The 22,743-nt window shown below is 38.9% G+C and overlaps 1 protein-coding gene across 1 annotated transcript in view; it reads left to right on the forward strand.

Annotated features, from left to right (window-relative positions):
* The window catches only part of FBN2 (fibrillin 2), a 119,944-nt gene that overhangs the window by 36,848 nt on the left and 60,353 nt on the right, over positions 1–22,743 (forward strand). Inside the window, exons 10-19 of the mRNA XM_058825784.1 lie at positions 513–746; positions 1,568–1,705; positions 7,112–7,231; positions 7,790–7,915; positions 8,556–8,678; positions 9,683–9,805; positions 15,087–15,239; positions 15,985–16,038; positions 19,517–19,642; positions 21,991–22,116. Coding sequence (XP_058681767.1) covers positions 513–746; positions 1,568–1,705; positions 7,112–7,231; positions 7,790–7,915; positions 8,556–8,678; positions 9,683–9,805; positions 15,087–15,239; positions 15,985–16,038; positions 19,517–19,642; positions 21,991–22,116 — 1,323 coding nt within the window. The remainder of the gene's footprint in view (positions 1–512; positions 747–1,567; positions 1,706–7,111; positions 7,232–7,789; positions 7,916–8,555; positions 8,679–9,682; positions 9,806–15,086; positions 15,240–15,984; positions 16,039–19,516; positions 19,643–21,990; positions 22,117–22,743) is intronic.

A 22,743-nucleotide genomic window follows, 5' to 3' on the forward strand; every position in this document is an offset into this window, starting at 1 on the left:
GGTCAGGCTCAAAGAGGAAATGACTCTTAGGGTCCATATTTAATTTTGGTCTAAAGGAACAGCTGCTCTCTTGTTCTATTGCATTTTGGGTTACTTTGAACTAGAAAGCACCAATTTTAGGTTGTTCTTTCATTTCTGCTCAGAGAGGAATAGTGCACATCCCTAGTATTTTCTAGGTAAATGAATGAAAGTTATTTTCTTCATCAACACCTCCGAGAGACCAGGGTGTGACAGTGCTGCTGTCAGCACATCAAAAGGGTTTCAACAAATAGCTGAACAAACACTCCTAAATTACAGCATTCCTTTTTATTATTCCTAGTGCCCTTCCTCAAGCAGCACCTTCCACAACCAGGGGAGGTTCAGAGTGGCAGGGGGAGCAGGCGATGTCGGGGAGATAAGGAGTTGCCATCCTGGATTTTGTAGCACAAAAACAGGAGAAGCTGAACCTTTCTTTTTGAGCTGCCTGTGAGAGGCTGACCTGGTGTGTCCTTCTCTGTCCCCCTGTCTGGCAGATGACCACCGCAGGCTGTGTGTGGACGGTGCCCCTGCCCGAGGCGGCTCCCGGCGCGGCGGAGCAGGAGGGAATGGGTTCCTTCCTGGGAGCAATGGAAATGGCTTCGGACCAAGAGGAGCAGGGTTCATCCCCATGCCAGGAAGCAACGGATTCTCCCCAGCTGTGGGAGGAACAGGGGTAGGAGCAGGTGGTCACAGTCCCGCTGGAAGTGGCCCGATCATTACAGGGCTGAGTAAGTGCTTGTGTTCTGACTTGCTTCACTCTTTTTTTCACTGTTCTTTCTGGTTTTCCTTTATTTTTACTGCCCACTCTGGGTATGATTTGGTGTTCTTACCACTAAAAAATGACTCTGCCATTCAAGCACATTTTAAGCACCTCAGCTGATACATCAGGAAGTTTGGGAGCCCCTTTTTCAACAAAAGATCAAAGGAAGAGGTTTTTGCTTGACTTCAGTTACAGAGTCCCTGAGCCTGTGTTGTCCCTGTTGAGGTGTCTTTGTCAGCACTAATAAAACTCCTGATTTCTAAGTGTTTTCAAAAAAACACTGGGGTTTAAAATAAACTGTCTTCTGTATTTTCTCTTCCAACTGTAAAACCTACTTACTCTGCAGAAACACTGCCTTGGCTGGAAGCCCAAGGTGAATAATTTTCTGGCAGAAGTCTCCTGGATGTAAACATTGCTTATGACATGTGTAAACACATCTCTGGGATCACAACCATTGAGATCATAAAGTGTTAGAAGTATTACTAAGGTACACCAAGAATTGCTTTGACTTCTACACAAATCATGGTTTATCCATGAGTTCACTGATAGGCCTATCAGGCTATAGACAGAAATGGTAAATCATATTTAAGAATGTTTGTCTAATACATTTTTTCTTTCCAAGAAAAGTTGTTAGTTTACTGTCAGGTCAACAGATAGTGCTTTGAGAAAGGCTTTTTATAAGTGTTTGTGCACCTGATAACATCCTTTCTGAAACCAAGTGTAATACTCATATTTATTTCCATTTGAAAATCTGAACATTTGCCTCTCATTCTGATTTTTTTATATTAGCAATACTCAATCAGACAATAGACAACTGCAAGCACCATCCCAACCTTTGTTTGAATGGACGTTGTATACCAACCCCCTCTAGCTACAGATGTGAATGCAACATGGGATATAAGCAGGATGCAAATGGGGATTGCATTGGTGAGTGCACATTTCACAGTCTGTTATTCTAATGTTCTTCAGCTTAAAATATGGGCTTTTTTACAAAAAGAAATCTTATTAATTTTAATGATAGCGCTCCTCAGAGAGAGTGAAAAGACCGTGGTGTTAGTTATAAAAGAATAATTTCAATTTGCTGTGAGAGCTATCTGTTTTCTTACCAAGGGAAAAAACCCCTTTAATTGCAAATACTGGTATTGAGTATTCTTATGCCTGTACTTAGAGGTAATTGTGCATTTTTGTCATATTTGGTAAAGTAAGGTCTGCTTCATTTTCTCTTCTGTTAGGCTCACAAGGTTCCTTTTTTGGGATGTAGTATTGATCAAGATGATGAAGGGTAGAATTTATGTTTTTCCTCCTCATAAGGATTAATGGCAGGTTGAAAGATATCAAATAATTTAAAAATGGCATTAATTAACTTCTGGTTAAATTTACATTTCATATGAAAATACGGAATATTGAAAATGTTGTCATATGAAAATGCTCGCTTTATATAACAAGAACAGAATTTGGGATCCTACACTTATATTCAATTACAGTGGACATCACTCTTGAAGTGTCCAAAACTCAGAGAGTTATTTCAGAGAAAATAGAAGATTTGGGGGTTCTTGTATGTTGGTTGTGTGGAGGGAAACCCCCTGTGCAGGATACATTGATTAATGTTTAGGATCCTAAATGAAAAGTATTGATTATATTTTGAGTTGAACCTTTAATTACTGATTCTTTATGAAGAGATGGAGATCTGTGAATGAAAAATATCACACAAGAGCTTGGCTTGGCTCACAGTAAGTGTGGGTTTAGAATCAATTTCTAATGTGTCTGTGGATTGCAAGTCTCCTCTTAATTCAGCTGTGCTCTTGCATCAGAAAGGTTGGTTATACCTGCACTATTCCTGGCCATTGGACATTTTAAGAAAACTCATTTTAAGAAAACTTAGTTAACAGGGATTCCACCACTTTCCCAAGCAGTTGCACTGCTCCCATAGTCAGATATACAGGAAGTTTCCAGAACATCTAATCTAATTTAAACACTACATTTGCAAAAAAAATAAGCTTATTGTTATTTCTTGTCTTACCCTCACTACACAAGGAAAGCAGTCCAGTACCTTCTTCATTTCACTTTTTTGTACTTGAAGGTTGATTTAGTTCTCCAAAGCTGTCCTTTATGATACAGTGAGCCTGATTTTTTTTTAGCTTTTTTATTTGGGTGAGAGTTTTCTGTACCTCTGATTTCTGACTGGGAAGTTCAAAGAGCTTAAATCTCTTGCTGCATCCTTGGGTCTCAGGAGCCTTAATCCCATTGTGAGTGGGGAGTAGTGAGTTTTGTGATGCTTCTGCCTTGCATGGCTGTTCTCTATAGAGTATGGAGAACCCCAGCTCATTTATTACAGCACTAGATTTTGCATCACTGTAATCAATAAGATTTTTAACTATGGTAGACCTTGACACTTGAGGACTATCTAGTGTCTTGGACTATCTTTTTTTGAAATCTAGTTTACACCTTGTATTCATTTTTTTGTTTCTTGGGGGACAAGTTGAAAACAACATCTGAAGCACATAGGATGTAGCAGGTAGAGCTATGAACTTAAAGTTTTTACTTTTCAGTTGTCATTGGAGTATGGCAATAATCTGTGGTTTGAAAGGCCCATCAGCTTTACATGTCTGGGTGCTGGCACAGAAGAATGTTCTTGATAATGTGGCTGTCATTCTCTCCCTGTCCCTTCTGTGGGGTCACCCTGCAGAACACTTGATGGCAGTTCCCCTTCTACTCCAGGCTTGTAATAATAGTGAAATTGTATCTATTTTTCAGTTTGGGGTCCAAGTTCCTGAAAACTGTGAGGTTAGGTTGATAGGTGTATTGGGGGGAGGAAAGAAAAGCTGACCTGGTTAATTCTCTAGTGTACAGGTGTGTGCCCAGTAAAAATGTCTGCTCACTTAAGGAACTTAGTCTTGATTTTGCAATGCTTAACTCAGCGTGAAAGAGCAGACTGAAAACGGAGACAATTTAGGATGCACTGGGATCAAAACAAAAATTTAAATTGGTTTAACAAAAGCTGAAGATGCAGTGCTAGCTACAGTGCTATCCCACATTGAAAGCATGGAAAAAGACCCCCAAAATGGCTTCAAAAAACTTTTAAGTGTCATTTTTCCCATTTTTTCCTGCATGAAATGACTTAATTATTACCAATTTCAGCTCTGCAGTGGTTTGCCTTTTCAGTAGGTGCTTGAATTCAAATGGTTTATAAGAGAGTGAACTCTATGAATTATAAATTACTCTGTGAACTCTCTATATAGCACAGCTTTGTTTCACTGTTGTTTTCTAACTGTATTATAAGGAACTAGCCAAAGTATCTTAAGTTCCCCACTGAATCTGGGATTTGTGGACAGTAATTGCTGCAAATTACATAGAAAGTTTCTTGGAAATGTGGGCAGGAACTTAACTGCAAGAATTTCATTTGTGTGCTGATACATGTTAAATTAATTAAAAGGCTTGCTTGAATCTAATTTGAATATTTATCTTATTACTGAAAGAACAGTCTTGGGGAATTTGGAAGTAGGGTTATGGCACAAAAATGAACATTATTTCTGTACTTCTCTGCCTACCTGCTCCCACAGCAATAAATTAAGGATCCAGAAATAGTTACATATTTTTCTATAGAGTTAAAGAAAAGTCCTGTTTCAAGATTAATCCTGCCAAACTAAAAAAACTATGGGGTTACTTACTGTTCTCTGACCTAACCTTGCATTATGCTGTTCCTACAACAGAGCATGCCTGATGGGCCAAGGACCATGAGTGTCCAAAGTGGTCTGACTCTGAATGGTCAGTCCTTTCCCCCAGAATAGACAGTTTTAATATTATTACCTTTCCTTATTCTTTTCTGTTTATAAAAACTCCGGATAAAACTGTAGGGACTTTAAAAAAAGTGGGAGAAAATCTGTAGCTGTGTCGTGTTGAATTTTAGTTGTCTTGTCAATGCAAATATCCCCATTTAAAATTTTGTGACTTGTCTACAGACTCATTGCAGTAAGTCTTTTAAGGGGGGGGCGGTGGTTTGGAAGTTTCCTACTGTACCTGAGAGAGTTCTGACATTTGTTAGAATTTTCAGAAAAACTGAAAAGTGGAGATGTGTGTGAGGCAGGTGCTGAACAAGAAGTGTTTGTCATTGAAGGGGTTTGCTGGGAGACAAAATAAATGGGTTAAATGTCTGTCTCAGATGTTTCCTGTTTATACTGCAGGAATATGCATGCTTTCAATGCAAACTCAAAGCCAACAACTCCTTTATATTAACATACATTTGCCATTTCCCTCAGTTATCAGGAGCTTATGAAAATAAGAGCATCCCAAGATGAATATTTCATGTGGAAGTCATGTGATGCACATGGCTTTGGAAGGATTTTCGAAGCTTAAGTCAGCTGTTTCATGGAGAAGCTCTGCATTTCTGCTGTAGAGTTTCTAAACTTACAGACAGATCCTTTTTAGCATGAACATGGGCTTTTTTTGAAGCAAGTTGAAGCCTGTAGTAGAGAAGGTCCAAAATGTCATTCTCTGCAAGAAAACAAAACAAAACAGATAACTGCTGTAACAAGTATTTATACATTCCCACTGTGCTCCCTTTATGATAATAAAGCAAGATATAATTCAGTAAAGTAATTTGAATTAGGGCACTTGACAAAAAATTATTGTCAAGATGTGATTCAGAGTTTGATGCTCTTTTGGTAGCTGAGGACTTTGTTCTGAAGGGGAAGTGTTCAGTCCTTGACCCCTTCCCATATCAGCTGAGAAATGAGGAAAAATCACCTCTTATGAGGAATTACCCCATTCATGACAAATGCTCTTGGTTTAAACTTTTGTGTTCATTAACACAGTAATTCCTATTAAATATGGGGTCTTATTTATGATCATAGTAGAACAAAACTAACCTTTTGCCATCTTTCACATGGAACAGCACTTTCTGGAAAATACAGATAAATATTCTTATAATTTCAATTTCTTCTTGCATCCCAGTATTCTCAAGATTTAATGAGCTAAGTTCTACAACCAGATTTGATAAGGAGTGAGTGGAAATGGTCATGAAAATTGCCCTGGGATTTTCCTGGTATTTCTGGAAGCACATGCTGAGAAATGCACTGGAAAATCATCATTGTTAGGAGCTGATCAGCAGTGGCTTCAGAGATGCTTAATAGCAGCTTTTAGCCAGATGCAGAAACTCCTGTGAATCACCACTGGCTTTGTGGTGTTAAAAGCCTACCTAAATGAAGAGCTGAGTAATTACAAACACATTTTTAATGAAATGAAGGGCTTAGCTGGGAGAAGAAGTCAAATTAGCAAAAGTTGCTGATAAATAAATGGGGGATTTCATCAAGGGATCCATTTGTCACCTGTAAATTGAGCTCTAACAAAGAGTAGCTGCTTAGGTCATCCTTCAGGAGCTGCAGTGGGGACTGAGCCAGCAGTCCTGCCCTGCCAGACCAGTGGGAGATACCCACTCTGCTCCCTGGATTACAGTGGGCAAGGATCCTGGAGGGTTTACAGAACTGTAGTGGGGAGAAGAGTCAATGTTATTTCAGATCTGGGAATAGCTGTTGTGAGCCAAAGACACGTCTGACGCACTGGTAACTACTGGGCGTCAGATTTGGTTTCTTGAAAAGAACTGTTGAAGTTTTCAGAGCTGCATGTCAAATAAAAGTTGTTTCTAAGCAGCTAGCTGACATTTGAATTGGTTAAAATGTGTTTGGTTGCACCCAAATACCCAAAATTTTTGGAAAGGAGAGTAAGGTTACCTATTTTAGAATAGGGTTAGACTAAATCTGGCATTACTCAGTGCAAAGACTGGGGCTGAGGATGCAGTGGGGCATAAATAATTGAGATGTGGTGCACAGACTGTGGTCTCATTAAGAATCCCTCCTGCTGGTGTGTGACCCCTCCTCACTTTTTCACAACAAACCTGTAATATAATAGGGGTAGGTTTTGGATGCCATGGTTTGCTCTCATTTTTAAGTGCCTACTTTGCTTAATATTGGTTTTATTCCAAAGGAGCATAAATGGTCATTGAATTAAATGAAACTGTACTGTATTAAGTCAACCATTAAGGCAACCATCAGGTCTCAAAATGCTCAGGAAGGTTCTTTTTCTGTTGTCCCTCAAGATGCTTACAAATGATGCAGAGCCTCTTCACTTCTTACAAATGCCTGCCTAGCTGAACCCAGAACAGCCCTGTGTTCCCAGCAAAGCAGTGATTTTGCACCAGGAGCAGGCTTTAGTATTTAGCATTTGGCTGATAGCTGCCATCCTTTTCACTCAGAAGCTTCCAGATTTGGGGGGGGTGGGAAAACCCAAAAACGTTGTAGATGTTGTGAAGTCACTAATGCTGCTCTGTGCTGCCAGTAGATGTTGATGAGTGCACATCAAACCCCTGCTCCAATGGGGACTGTGTCAACACACCTGGTTCCTATTACTGCAAGTGCCACGCAGGTTTCCAGAGAACTCCTACCAAGCAAGCCTGCATTGGTAAGAAAACTGCTCCATGTCTGCTGGCATTGCAGATGTTCTGACCCCTTGCATCAGACTCTGTTTGACTTTTAAAAATACAAGTGAAATTTCAGAAAATCCCAGTGTTAAATCAGTTGGCATTCTGGATCTAGGCTGCTGCCTCATTTGTTCTGTTGTTGTCTTTTAATATTTATCCATTATTCTGGAATACCCATCCAGGGAATTTCCCAGACAGAAGTTAAAAAAAAAAAATAGAAAATTTGAATGACAGGTGCTTCTTTGTGTATGCATGCAGATAAAAGTGTGAGTAGCTTTTCAAAAGTATTCATGAGGGAATTGCAAAGCATCAAGAAGTGTACCATTTGCTGTACATGTCTGTAAAAATAATATTTTTCCCTCATGCATGGAGACCAAATTCTTAACTTACTTTTGAACTTTTTTCTAAGTAATACTTGAGTGATGTGCCAGTATTTTTCAAAGCAATAGTTGTCTCTAAATGCATTTTTATCTTACTGTAGTTGTCTGTTTGTGTAGGATTTTGTTTGTTTGGCTTGGTTTGTTTTTTGTTCCCCTCAGATATCGATGAGTGTGTTCAGAATGGTGTTCTTTGTAAAAACGGCCGGTGTGTGAACACTGAGGGAAGCTTCCAGTGCATTTGCAATGCTGGGTTTGAACTGACTGCAAACAGAAAAAATTGTGTGGGTAAGGACTCTTCTAAAGAATGGGGCAGGCATTAGCTTGGTGGTTCTAGAAATTGTACTTCACACTACAGGTAAGGATTATTGAAGATTACCTTTTCTGAAATACTGTGAACTCAGATGTCCTTCATTAAAATAGTTACCATACAAAAACATATGATTTCAAAGAAAATTTGAGGTAATTTTTGTTTTTGAAGCTGCACCTCTCCTCAAGAGTCCTAAGAATAATGTTTTTCCATAAAGTTTCACAGCAAATGATCCATAAATCAGCACTGGGGAAGAAAATACCTGTTTTTAATTTTGGCTGCACAGTGTCAAGAAAAAACCTTGCTAGGTAAACAGCAAGCTTAATTCTCTCAGGCAATTGAAGCTTTTTATCCTCTCATGTATGAAGGAAAAACACACCCTGTTCTTTCATACACAGCCTGCTGAAATATGCAAAGCAGCTGATCACAACATGAAAAAATAAAAATTGCTGCTTTTTCTGTGGTGTGAAAACTCTTGAGGTACTTTATCAGAGTTATGATTAGAAACCAATCTTCAAGTGAAGAAATATGCCACGCCAGTCCTGACTGATTATTTTCATTGTGTTGTCTTCTGGAGGGTCAGAAGCTAAAAGCAATTTTCTTTGCAATGTTTTGTAGACCATGATGAATGTGCCACGACAAACATGTGCTTGAATGGGATGTGCATAAATGAAGATGGGAGTTTTAAATGCATCTGTAAACCAGGATTTGTCCTGGCTCCAGATGGACGTTACTGCACTGGTATGTGAAATTCGGGGGGTATTGATTGAAAACGGCTTTTCCTGTCCTTTCATCCCTGCAGGAATGCCAGTCTGGTCACATGGATTGATTCAATGCCATGTAACACCTTGCTCCTCACTAAATAGATTTCTTTAGCTGCCTGGATTAGAAATAGAGCCTTAATTTACTGAAAGAAGTATTTAATGGTATTGTGGAAGACACAACGATCAATAAATTAGCTCCTGAAAAGTCTTCGAGTGTTGTAAATGGATCAAAACATTCAGGTCCTTTGTGGAATGGTAAAGTGAGCAGCAGTGTGGTAAATTTAAGAGGTTTGAAAGATTTCACATTGATGAGCCCCACCATTTTCCACATCATTATTCTGATAATTCAGAGTGCATAGCACTTGAGTCATTTTATGGGTCACACAGCATTATAAACTTTTTAAAGTGCAATCACTAAAAACAGCAATTGAACATTTCAGTAATACAGTCTGATCTAGCTTCAGTTTCAGCAAACTAATTGAAGATACCTGTTGCTGTCCATTGAGGTAGGTTTGGGCTTGAGCCACTTCTAGTAAGTCATCTAAATTGTTAGTCTTCTGATTTGAAGTTGAACTGTTTCTACTACTTGTGCTTTTCTTAATTACATGCAGTTGTGCTTAGAAATTGATGACCACTTAAAAGTTGGAATTAAAATTAACCATCATGAGGGTATTTTGTGTGTAGTGGTCTTTAGCCACATGTGAAAGCAAAAATAAAATACCATGGGGACAAAGGGGAAAATTTATTGTTGCTTTGCTTGATGTTAGAATATGAGAATACATGAGTTCTGCGTGTTTTGGGGATTTTTTTGTTTGTCTGTGCAGCTGGAATTTTGATTATTTCAAGATAAATTTTTTGTTAGAAATAAAGATATTATTATCTGCCGTCATAAAGTAATTTGATAATGTTCTGAAACTATTAGCTGTAATCTTGCTTAAAAAAAACCCAGACTGATTGCTGAAGTGTCTTGCCTCCTTTTAGATATTGATGAATGCCAGACATCAGGAATTTGCATGAATGGTCATTGCATAAATACTGAAGGCTCATTTCGGTGTGATTGTCCACCTGGCTTGGTTGTTGGAGTTGATGGTCGTGTGTGTGTGGGTAAGTCAGATTTATTCTTTTTTCACCATAGGAAAACAAGTGGAAATACCAGGTTAATTAATTATTAAATGCATCAAATTATTTCCTTCTAAGTAATATTGACATTAAACCACAAACAAGATGCAATCCCATAATTCTATTGTTAAAGGACAAGAAACATAATTTCCTCTGTGGAATTGGAGAGGCACTGCCTCTTGTTTACTTATTACCATATAAAAGCAAGCTTAAAGTGCTTACTCTTCCTGGCATCTCCTTTTGGTTTTAAGACATACCTTTTTGCAGTCTGATGAAAAATCGTATTTTGCCATGTAATCAGCATTTTATCCTCTCAAATGGTACTGGTTGGCATTTAAGAGATAATTCACTAAGCTCTGCTAGGAGCTCTATCATATCTTCAGGGAGTTTGTGGGACAAAAAAAATGGATCATTTTCAAGCTGATAAATTCAAGAATTAAATTCAAGAATTAAAAGGAGTGTGGAGGGCAAGAAGTATTCAGTCCCTTGTTCTCTGCTGATTGCTGATGAGGAGAGAGGAGAGGAATAAATATTTGGTAGGGATTTCTGAGAGTTGTGATACTCTGTGTGCTGTGCAATACTGCATAGTTCTTTAATTTAATCCACAGGAGGTACCATCTTTTCCCTCTGTGTATCAGAACATCAATTCTATGTCCCCTAAATTTCTCCTTCCCGACCTCCTGCATGGGTCTGTCATCAGGCATATTAGTGACCAGAGACTCTACAATAATCATATTTATTAATTAGTGCTATGACTGTTCTTGTTGATGGACTCATGGATATTGCATCTGCCCTTGTTTTATCAGCGTATCTCCAGCTAAAGGAAAAACAGACTGCATCACAGTGCTTGGATGTTCTCACACCAAAGGGATGGGACATACCAAATCCTTGTGTTGCTCTTACCAGCTTATTTCAAGTAACATTTCAGGTGTTGCAAAAGTTCAAAATTCTTCAAAACAGAATCTAGGAGAATTCTTTCTACCAAGTGCCAGCATAAGCTAGCCCCTTCTGTTACCACTTCAGCTTTAAAAACGCATGATAGAAACTGAGACTGTCTTAAAAACATGGGCTCAAAAAAAGCTAAAACACATGCTCAGTCTCTCAGTTGGAACCCAAATTTCGTTGTTTTAAATAAATTAAATGTTCTAGTAAGCAAAACTGTACTAAAGATTGAACCAACAAAAGCAAGTTGTGTTCCCTCCTGTGTGGTGGCCGAGTTGTTTTCTTCTGGTTTATATAAAGTTTGGAGAAAAGCAGTGAGAAGTTAAACAATGAGAAAAGGCCTGGTGTACTGCTTTAAATACTGGATTTTCACTGCTCAGTGGCACACCAACAAAACCAGATTTGAGTACAGGCTGTTCAGTACCTTTTTTGTGTTCCAAGTTGGCCTCATCTTTACCCGTGTCAGTGTTACAGCTGCAAAGAATCAATACAGTACTCAATTTTCTGTGCTTTCAATTACCTAATGTTGCCACAGTACTAGCAGCAAAAGACTTGACAGGTTGGCCATCATCTGTGAACACCATTTATTTAGGTTACGTGTTACACAGCTTTAAGATTTACCATAAATGCTTACATTTTCAACAGGAAGTACCCTTTGTAGGACAGAAAATCATAAAGCAAAATCATGATCTAGTTGGAAAATTAATTTTAAAAAAGATGATGTAATTATTCCAGCCATAAAGTAACATAGGAAATTTCAAATACTGCATAACAAAATATCCTCACATATTACTTGAGAATAGACTTTCCAAGCCAATCCACTGTTCAGAACTGTGTATGCATGTTTATATATAATCCATATGCTGTGCTAACTATAGGAATTCTCTGTCTGGCTGTTCTATTCCATATATTGCATGACCTAAATAATACTTTTCAGTCATTCTGACTGCTAGAAGATCATTGGTACTTGAAAATTAATAACTTAAATTGGACATCTTGTAAGAGCATTCTCACAAGTCTGCTAGGTAACTAGCAAGGAGTATAAAATCTGAGAGCTCACAGTCCAGCTGTCCCCCTCTTTTCTCTGAGCTCTGTTTTACTTCTGAATAATGACCTTGGTCCTGGTGGGAACATACACAGTAAAATAATGCTGTTTTACTTAGTATTTTTAAGCATGGCTGAGTAAGTCACAAAATGGTACACAAGCTTGAAAAAGGTACAGCAAAGGGGAACAAATGCTTGGAACAGGAACAGTTACAGAGTCATGGAACAGCTAGATAAGTAGGAGCCAAACTTCCAGTATTTGAATATTTTCAGGCTTTTTAGGTTTGGCTGTACTTCCAGCTGCAGCTCCATGCTTGGACACCTCAGCTGGCTCTGTGTGTGAGCATGTATCACCTCAGAACTTGTACTGACCTGTGGCTCCAGCTTCACACAGTGTTGTTTGTTCTCTGCTGAGACACTCCTAATTACCTCTGCCCAGACCCAGAGTCATCCAGGACACAGAAACTAAGCTTCATTTTACTGTGGCAGTTTTGCAGAGCCAGATGGAAAAGTGTTTGTCCTAAGCCTGATTTGTCCTTCTAAGGTTTCTGGATGGGTGCACTGACTTTTCCTGAGTGTGAGTCAAGCACTGGTCCACCTGATAATGACCACAGATGTGGTGATGATCATTTTTGTAGGTATTGAAGTGCTACACTGCCAAATTTAAAAAGTGCTATGCCTTGGGAAGGAGTGGAGAGTCCCATAAGCAGGTACACAGGTAGAGCAGCAGCAATGCTACTCTCTGATCCAGGGCAAAAAATAAATTCTTGGTGCTCTGAAATGAGTAGCCAGAGGCTAATCAGACTAAACATGGGAAGCAGCACAAGTTCATCATGTGCAGACTCAGAACTCTTGTGAAATGGAGAACCTGAGCTTTGTCAGGTGCCTGCAGCGATTGAACCATCCACAACGTGCCTGTCCTTCTCATTCTTGCTCGTGGCACAGCCCAAGGGAGACTTTCTTCCTGTCACACAATTGCTGTTTCGCTGGTGGGAGAACCAGCTTGGTTGTTCATTCTTCACTGCCCTAGTGAATCACTGACTCTGTAGATCAGACTGTTTTCCTGTAACTAGTCATGCATTTGTCCCCAGGTTCTCTCTGTCACTTCTGAAAGCACTGATGTACGCAGATGCACTTGCTCTCTTGTGCAGAGAACTTCCTCACTACGTCTGTAGGTGCCTTCAGCTACTTCCCACACTCCACATCTTTGAAAACCTTCCTCCAGGGTATTTCTTTCAACTTTCCAGTCTTCTGTCCCTCTGCAGTTTCCCTTAGTGCCATTTCCCTCCCTTGATTTGCTTCTCCATTCCCTCATAGACACATAACTAGGGGGAATCTTCCTCTTCTGTGACAGGGCAGTGATTGAAATCCCTTTATTCATGGCAGAACTTGTCAGAGTGGCAGCTGGACTTCTCTGAGGTGCAGGGAAAGGATGTGATGCCACCAAGTATTTTGCAGAGTAAATGAAGAGACATTTCTTGTGTGAAAGTTCCTCGACTGTTTTCAAGCATCATAATCTTTTCCTGATGTCAAGTGCAAGCAAGTTGTACTGGCTTCACCTAGATTCTTGGCAAGGAAAAACCTCTAAAATCAAGGACATATTTAGCTGTGCTCCAGAACTATCTGTTCCATGGGATACCAAAAGCAAGGGAAAACATTTATGTGCAGGCAGTACTGTTTTACAGGAGCCAGCTTACAACACTCAAAGAGCCGACAGAACACATAAGGAATTGCCAGTTCTTATTTGAATTGGCTCTGGATATTCAACATTCACTGTAAAACTTCTCATGCAACTTTTCTTTGTTGTTTTGGGGTCATACTTCAAGCAACTGTCTGTCTGGATTCCCTCAGTTTCTGACTCCACTCAGGCTCATGTCCAGGCCACAGTGGTTTAACTGGGGGCTGACAAGGAGCATAAATTAAAGCTGTATTTTGTTCTGGCCCATAAAAATACCTGAAACAAAGAGTGTTTCTGCAGCTCCAGCAGTGTCTGTAGAATTATAGGAGTCAAAAGTAAAGGCTGTTTACTCTGTCTGTATCCTGCAGCTCTCAGCTACACATTTTTAGAAGGACTGTCCAAACACATGATTGTTAAGACCTCTAATACTATCCTATAAGCAAAAATGGGAAAAAGCATTGAACCTTAGAAAGACCAAAACCAGAAAAGTACAGCAAAACCCCAAACAAGTGCATAAGAGCAATGAGAATACCGCTGAGACTGCTTTTTATGCATTATTCATTGTTCTTAGATAAGTATAGGAGATGATTATTCCTGTAAAGGTAGGAATGGAGGGTCTCTCTTGGAAGATGCTTCTTCCTGCATCTTACTGGTTAAGGCTGTCAAATTGATTTATGTGATTAAATCAACTGTAAGATTGGCAGCATGTACATGGTGAGTCTTACAGGTGCATGGGTGGCCTGTATAATTTTTCTGTTGTCTTTTTTTTGGCATGATTTTTGGGATTGAAGAACCTTCCGTGTTGTTGTGTTTTGTTTGTGTGATAAGTGGTGGTTTATCCAGGCTATCATTTCCAGCCCTCTTCCCTAGGATGGCACTTTAACTTCCAGAGGGGGTTTTTAATCACAAACCCCCTGAAGTTTCTTACAGTCTGGTCAGTAGCACTGCTTTCCTCGCTGCCTAGTTGTGTGTAGGATTTGCTGGATTGCTGTTCCCAGCCAGATTGTGATGTGCTAATCCAGCACTGGTGCCTGTTTATGTATAAACCTATTAAGATGATCATGTCACATAAATGCTGGTCTGAACAATCTGCTAAAATTGCATTTCTGTTGATGATTTTGAGGCCATGCTCCTCCTTTCAGAAGCAGGTATTCTCCCATATTACAGCCCTGGGCTGCTGGTGTGTTATCCTACCTGAGGAACCATTTAGGAAGTCAGAGATGTCTGTGGAGCCTTCTCAAAGGGAAGAATCAGCCACCACATGCTGATCCAGGCCATTCTGTGTTCCTTACTGGGATATTTGTTGATGGATTTACAGAGCTGCTTCGGGGTGTGGGTTGCCTTTTTTGAGTCCTTTGGAATGCCTTTGAATTTACTCACAAAATCCTGCTTTAGGTGGTTTGAAAGTGCTCTGGAGAAAGCCCCAGGAGGTAACCATGCTGAGAATTTGCCTTGGTGCCATCAGGGTTATTAAGGCAGTGCAGATGTAGCCAGTGTGACCTTTTTGTTGACCAAAAATAAGGGGTTTCGGCTTTTGGGATAATATGCATACATTTCACTCTCAGCCTAAGGAAATAATTACTTCTTTCTGTTTTTCTTTAGATACTCATGTGCGCAGCACGTGCTATGGAGGCATCAGAAAAGGGCTGTGTGTCCGTCCCTTCCCTGGTGCTGTGACAAAGTCTGAATGCTGCTGTGCCAACCCTGACTATGGTTTTGGAGAGCCATGTCATCCCTGCCCTGCTAAAAACTCAGGTAAAATTTTGTGTACAGTGAACATACAGGCTTTAAACAAAAATAATCTTGTTGAGATCACATTGTTGGTCTATTTTGTGCCCTAAAGAAAAGTGAACAGGGTGAATTTGGGTTCCTGAATTAAGTGTTTGCCATAAGTAATAATTCTTGCAAGAGAATAAGCAGAATTCTCTGATGAATCTTTAAATTTCCTGGTCCTATCAATCCAGCTTAAAAGAGCAGCCCATATTCTTTCTAGAAATTTATATTTCATTTTATGAGAATAAATTCTTTGAGTAAAGCTGGGGATTGGTTTTAGAAAGAAAAATCTCATGACTGTAGAGCTTCAGTGATGAACCTTGTACAGAATTTCCATTATTTTCTGAAGCAGTAGAAAACTATTCAGAAAGAAACAAGTAAAAGTGGCTGATTAACTGAATAACAACAGTAAGTTGAGAGGATAGTCGTGTCAAAATTATAAAGAAGTCACCTGAGTGTTTGCCTCTCGTTATCTAATTTTGATTTTGTGTGTATATATATACATATATATATATGAAAGTTCAGGATGGAGTGTTACCTGACAGCTTTAGCTTAAATTATCTGTTAATGGTTGTTTCATGTGAACATTGGCATTCCCTTAGTTACACTGTAGAAAAATTTCTTTGGAAGAAAAATCATGTGGATTTAGTTTAGGATGAAAGAAGGTGAAATACTGGAAATAACTTTTTTTTTTTTTTCCCCCAACATCTCCACCTCAACCAAGCAGCTGAGTTCCATGGCCTGTGTAGCAGTGGAATAGGTATTACTGTTGATGGAAGAGGTATGTTGCATATTTTCTTTAATATATATGTGACTGCCATGGTTTAGGGCAAATTTTGGGAGGAAATCTCTAAAGTGGGTTTTTCTACATTTAAACTGGCCTCTCCCCCAACCGGTTTGGGAGGTAAATTTGTATTGAGAAAAGTGGAAAAAACTGTTTATTTAACAAGCAATTAACAATTTAACAATGCCGCATCATAAAGTCACTCCAGGACAATGATTAAATTTTTTTACAAAATCCTCAGAATTATATTTTTAGATAACATACTAGAGTGCAGTTTTTAACCTCAAGATTAATATGTTGATTTTAGTATTTTATTTCTCAAAGTACAGTATTTGAGTGTTGTTTTGAGACAAGGCTGGAATTAATTCTCTAGAACAGTGGATTTTGCCTGACCATATGAAAAAAAAAAAAAGTAACCTGTTTCAGAGTTCTGACCTATGATTTTTTTTTTTTTTTTTGAGATTAGAGATTTTTTCAGATTAGGCATAAAACAGTTCTCTGTGATTTGGCAGGAGTCACATTTGCAGTTGATTTTCAGTCAGCTGGGATAGTAGCAGAGCAGTTTTTCACTTCAGATCCAGTGTTCACTCATGGATCATTTCCATAGACAGATTGTTTCTGTGTGGAGTTAAAAACTGGAAGGGATCTTAACTGAAAAAAACCACATCCTTATGAAAAAAAGTCCTGAAAGTGACCAATTACATTTAGTACTGGGAACTGTAAAGCTTCAGATCCTTTTTCTAGTACCCAGGGATTTTAAAAAATAGTGGCTGAGCCAGGTCTGAAGTTAGGGCAAAGCATGCTGCAGCTGCCAGATAAGTAAAATGGATTGAAAAAGGAATAGGAGAATATAGGACCATAAAATTTACTGCTAGGTATTTTTCTGGTGTGTTAATAATTATCCTTGTCAGCATCAAAGCTCCTAATCTATGCAGCAGGAAAAGAATAAGAATGCCCATCATTACCTTTAGTAATAGCCTAAATAACTTTTAAAATTCCACTTAAGTAAAAGAAATTCTGGTTTTGTTCAGTACTGTAAGTATCTGCATATTTTTTTCTTCATTGCTTACCATGTTGTAAGCTTGTATGAGTAATTTGAAACCTGTGGAATTTATAAATTCTCTCAGTTGTCTTTTCAGTGAATTAAACAAGGTCCATTGAAGAATCTCTAAGTCTCAGAGAAAGAATGTCAGCATTCAGTAATGTTGGAACTTGTTGTACAAGCAGCATCCTACCATAAGAATTTGCATGCAGCCTGGTAGAGAGATTTGTGTCCTTTTGGACACATAGAAAATAGAATTTCTCATTAATACATTGAAACAATACCAAATGCATGACAAGGATCATGGGTTCATGTCTCAGCTAAAAAACTCCTTTGTTCAGGTTTCTAGAGCAAACACTGGGTTCTCTGTACGTCTTGTACAGCAGAATTGCAGCCAGTTTTCATGCTGCTGCTCCTGTCACTGCTTGTACACTCCTTGTGTGGCTTGTCCCCATGATTCAAACGTGTTTAGTAAGCTACAGGATGTATTTTGGTCTAAAGAAAATACAAATCTGAAGTCGGACACCCAATTGTATTTTCTTTAAAAGCTTTTCAGATGTCTCGTGGAATTGTGTTTTATCCAGGGATACCATGGGTTTTTTTCCAAGTGCATATATGATTAAATGTAAACCAGTATCTAAACTGCAATGTGATTAAAGAGGAAATGTTCTTTACAAAAAGTTGAGTCCTACAAGTATAAAACAAGCTTTTCGTGAAGTCACAGCCAGGCCAGTAGCTTTTCTTTCCAGGGCTTGGGAAAGGAACTATTTAAGGTAATGGACTTACCATATGAAGGAAAATACTGAAAAACCCTCTTTTCCTCGGGGGCAAGAAGTATTAAAATTAGTCTGTTCCTCTTCTTATAGTTCATATGAATATTTTGGACCTTTCCAACTACAGCAGAAATTTTATATGGGACTGTAAATTCAGGGAATATAACTCATCCATCATCCTTTTCTCTCTGTCTGAGGAAAATTTTAAATTTCCAACGAGTTCTTACAGGACTGAATATGTTTTAGTTTTGACCTATGCATTACTTCTGTATTAGGAAAATTCTTGTGCCACCTCATAATTTATAACTTCTTACCTAGATCTCTAAACCACAGGCTCTGGGTGCACGGGCTACGTAATTTGCATCAAGCTTTTTCTTACAAACACGTAGTTCCCTGTCAGTTTAGGTTGGAAAGGATATCTGGAGGTTATCCAACCTAGCCTTCTGGGCAGAGCAGGGGTATCATCAAAGTTGAACCATTTCTCAAGGCCTTGCCTGGTGGAATTTGGATAATTTCCAAGGATGGAGTTCCCATAGCCTCTTTGGGCAGTTTCCTCCAGTGCTCAGCGACTCTCATGGTGAAGAATTGTTTTCCTGGTGCTTAATTTAAATTTCCACTGTTATATCCTGCAAGTGTTGTCTCTTGCTGTGTCATTGTGCACCCCAAAGAGGAGAGTGGCTCCATCTTGTCTGTAATCATCTGTTAAAATCAGGGAAGTGCTGTTGGAGGTCCCTGTGATGTTCCCTCTTTGCAGCTGAAGGAATCCAGTCCCTTCAGCCACTTCTTACACCTCAGGCACTGATGCTGCTGGGGGAATTTAGCCACACTGACATGAGTTGTGTGTAGTCCAGGAGACACTTGGAGCACTCTGAGGGGAAAATTTCTTAATCCAGGTGATAGTTTAAACAGAGCAGAGGCATTTCTGGACCTGTTGATTACCAACACAGATGAGCTAATTAGTGATGTCCAGACTGATGGCAGCCTGGACTGCATTGGTTGTGCCCTGTTGGAACTCAGGCTGAGCTGAGGGGTGTGGGCCAGGTGGAGAGTACAGACAGCACACTGAGTTTCATCAGCATCAACTTCCAGTTGCTTAAGGCATCAGTGAATGGGATTCCCTGGGAAACTGACCTCAGGTTTAAAGGAGCAGAACAGAGCTTTGAGGATGTTCTCCTGAGATCACAAGAGCATTCTGTTCTGTTCTATTCTATTCTGTTTCTGTGTTAAGAAATCAGGCAAGAAAGGCAAAGGCCAGCATGGCTGAGTAAGGATCAAACTGAAGTGTAAGAAGGAAATTCACAGTCAGTGGAACCAGGGAAGAATGCCCAGATGTGTAGGCATGGGATTGGAAAAGCTAGGGCACTCTGGGGCTGAGTTTGGCAAGAAGTCCAAGAATGTGACAGGCTTCTGTAGGTGCATTAGGAGGCTTGAGGAGTGAGCCCTTGTAAAGTGGCCCTAAACTGGACACAGTGTTCCAGGTTTGGCCTTCCAGTGTCAAACAAAAGAGAATAATCTCCTCTTCCAGCCTTGGGGCTGCCCCTGTGCTGTGCCTTGGCTCTGACTTAGAGCATCCAGTGACTCAGGTGTTGCCCATGCCTCTCATGGGAACAGGTTTGTCACAGTCTGGGTCTGATTATCTTCTGTTGTTGTGCAAATACAGATATTAATGAGTGTGCTTTGGATCCTGATATTTGCTCCAATGGGATTTGTGAAAACCTGCGTGGCAGCTATCGCTGTAACTGCAACAGTGGCTATGAGCCTGATCCTGCTGGAACCAACTGTGTGGGTGAGTTGTTTCTTGCTTTTTTTTTTTTTGTTGTGGCTGAAATATTTATCATTGTGTTGATGCTGATGTGACCTGACAGAATTTCAGCTTCAAGCTACAATCAAAATGCAGAAAACCTGGAATAATGCTTTTCTCAATCACTGCATAATTGTTATTCTTACTGTGTATTTTCCTGTCATTTGGTGGGTGAGCGTTGCTGTTTGGGAAGTCTAAGCAGGAGGTAGCATTGCAGGTTTCACTCTCCATCTAATTAGTTTTATTATTCATGGCCATACAGGAAATCCAATGTTTTTTTGTGTTTTCTTTTGGGAATTCTTACATCCAAAAAAAAGTTCATTATACCACAAGTGTGTTGTACAATGATGTTGCTTATAGCCTTGTAATTTTAAGCAGAAAGGCGAAGTTTGTTTAAAATAAAAGCTAATGGAAATCTCTCTGAAACCATTAGGATGTCCAAAGTATTGTCCTTAAGTACTGTATTTATTTTGGTGAATTACTTCTCTCTGCACTTAAAGGTTTACTTACCTGTCACTGCTGTTTGTGCTCAACACAACTCCACCAGTTTTGCTGGAGAAAACCTGGTCTGTATAGCTCTGGTGTAGTTTTCATATCAAACATTCCTTCCTGGTCATGCAAAACAAACACAAAGTAAAGAAAGTGTCTCCTTTCATCTGCTTGAATAAAGGAACTTTACATCTAGTTACTTCCTAAAGCCCCAAATATGACCCTTTTGGCAGGAAAAGCTGCTGCAGAAAAGTGTTGGTGTTTTTACTTTTAAAATGCTTCATGTAAAATTTGTTCTCCAAGTGGATTTTTTGGGAAGGGGTTTTATTTATCTAAAATTTACTCTTGGGATTAGGTAAGTGCTAGTATTATCTATGTATTTACTTAAATAAAGATAAAGCTGACTGAATGTGAGGATGTGTTTATCCTTGGGTAGAATTTTCCTGTAAAAAATTTAAGTATGAACACTCAGATAAGAGGTTGAAAGGTTTTAATTAATTATGAGATACCAGGAAATAAAATGGTCATTTGTTAGAATGCATACAGTATTTTTGTCAGGTCTGAGTGGGGTTGAAGTATGAACTACATTGTTTTTACAGAGCATGTCACAACAGATTATAGTCCAAATCTGAAGATATTCTGTGAGATTCTAATGAAATAATGCATTCATCACGCTGCACAGTTTGGGCTAAGGGATTGTATGACCACAAACTCAGAACTGCTCTTGAAAGTGTCAGTTTACAAATTTATTCCCCTTTTCCTTGGTTAAAATAAAATTAAGTTAGATTAAGGACAGGTTAGTAAAGAAGAGCTTTCTTTTTTTAATTCATGGCTGCCAGATTTAAATCTGGGATTCATCATCTGGGGAAATTTAGGCTTTGTTGTCTGAATCCTTCAGGAACAAGCACGGCTTGGAAAAGCTAAAGTAGTTGGGGAAACCAAAATTCTCCAGATTGTAGTTATATTGCATTCTCACTTTTCTTCTATATTTTTGAACTTAAAAACTCTAAGAATCTATTTAAGATTTCAGTTGCAGTGTTAGGTTTGGAAAATCAAGCAGTCAATAAAGAGGAAACAACCTGAAGCGGGATAAAATGTCATCTTTATCCTGACTTACTGTATCCAAATTCTTCTGTAAGCATAGGTTGTTTTGACATGTGATGGGCATTAAAGGAAAAGGCTTAAAATTACATTTTTTCTTCTTTCATAGAATAAATAGTAGGGCAATGAGGAAGACACATTACTTTTTATTAGAATTATTTTTAGTTAGTTTAAGATGAGTTCAGGGAATTGTATTAATATATGGGATTTTCCTAGTCAGTGTGCTTGATATCCTGGTCTTAATCATAGGGTTTTTTTAAATGCAGTGTTCCTCTGGAGCGGAGATACATGTGTTCTCTTGAGATGGCTGCTGTACATGAACTGTACAGGACAGATATTAATCCACTTCATGGATAACTAAAACAATTTTAGCCTATAAAACACAGAACAGTAATTAACACACTGCTGTTTGTGTGCTTAAAAAAACAAAACAGTTAAATAGTTAAAATACCGTTTTCAAAGCAAATAGAGCTTCATGAATTTATATGGTGTAGTCATACCAATGACAAAGATCACTGTTATCTGACCAAGGTTATTGACCAAACTCAGATGGTCAGGGTCATTGCAAGAAAACATAATTATTCCTTAAAGACTAACCATGGACTAATTTTTGATTTGGCTAGTGGAAAAAAAACAACTTTAAAGCAGGACAGAAATTCTTGCAGTGAAAACCTGAAAGAGAATTAGTGCTTTGAAAGTAAGAAGTGTCATTTTTGGTCGTGGTCTGTCTCCTGTCCCTGCAGACGTTGACGAGTGCTCTGTAAACGGGCTGCTGTGTGACAATGGGCTCTGCCGGAACACCCCAGGCAGCTACAGCTGCTCCTGCCCCAAGGGTTACCTGTTCAGCTCGGAGACAGACACCTGTGAAGGTGAGGAACCTGCACATCGCCTCAGGTTTGTCGTTTATAGTGTCATATCCAAGCAAAACAGCACGGGAGTGACAGCAGATACCAGAGGAAAAGAGAGAGCTGTGATGATACCTAAATCTCCACATTTCTCTTTTAATTTTTCTGCTTTTCAGTGTGTTGGGTATTGCTGTTGAATTTCTTTCAAGGTAATAATTTAATTTTATATGATAATGTTTTCCTTTCCATAGCTACAACATTTTAAAACTAAAATAGAGGGGAATACATGCCTTTGATCACGTAGCAGGAATACCGTGTCTGTCGTTTAGAGAAATGCATCATTCTTGGTCACAGAGTTCCCTTTTTCTTTTCTCCCTTCTTCTCTTCCTTCAGTCTGTGGTAATAGTTAATTCTGTATCAAATCCTGTTATCTGTGGTGCGTTCCAGGAGCTGGGTATTACTGTCTAGTAATACTAAAATTGTCCTTTATTTTTACAGTATAATCAAAATTGCTTTCTTATATTACTATTTAACACAGATGTTAAAGCAGAAAAAATATAGCAGAAACTAATATAGCAGAAACTAATAAGAAATATTAATTATTTTTAACAATACATGAAAAACTGTTCCGAAAAAAGTAAAACTGGAAGC

This window comes from Poecile atricapillus, chromosome Z, assembly GCF_030490865.1.
Source record: "Poecile atricapillus isolate bPoeAtr1 chromosome Z, bPoeAtr1.hap1, whole genome shotgun sequence".
In the NCBI taxonomy this organism is placed as follows: Eukaryota; Metazoa; Chordata; class Aves; order Passeriformes; family Paridae; genus Poecile; species Poecile atricapillus.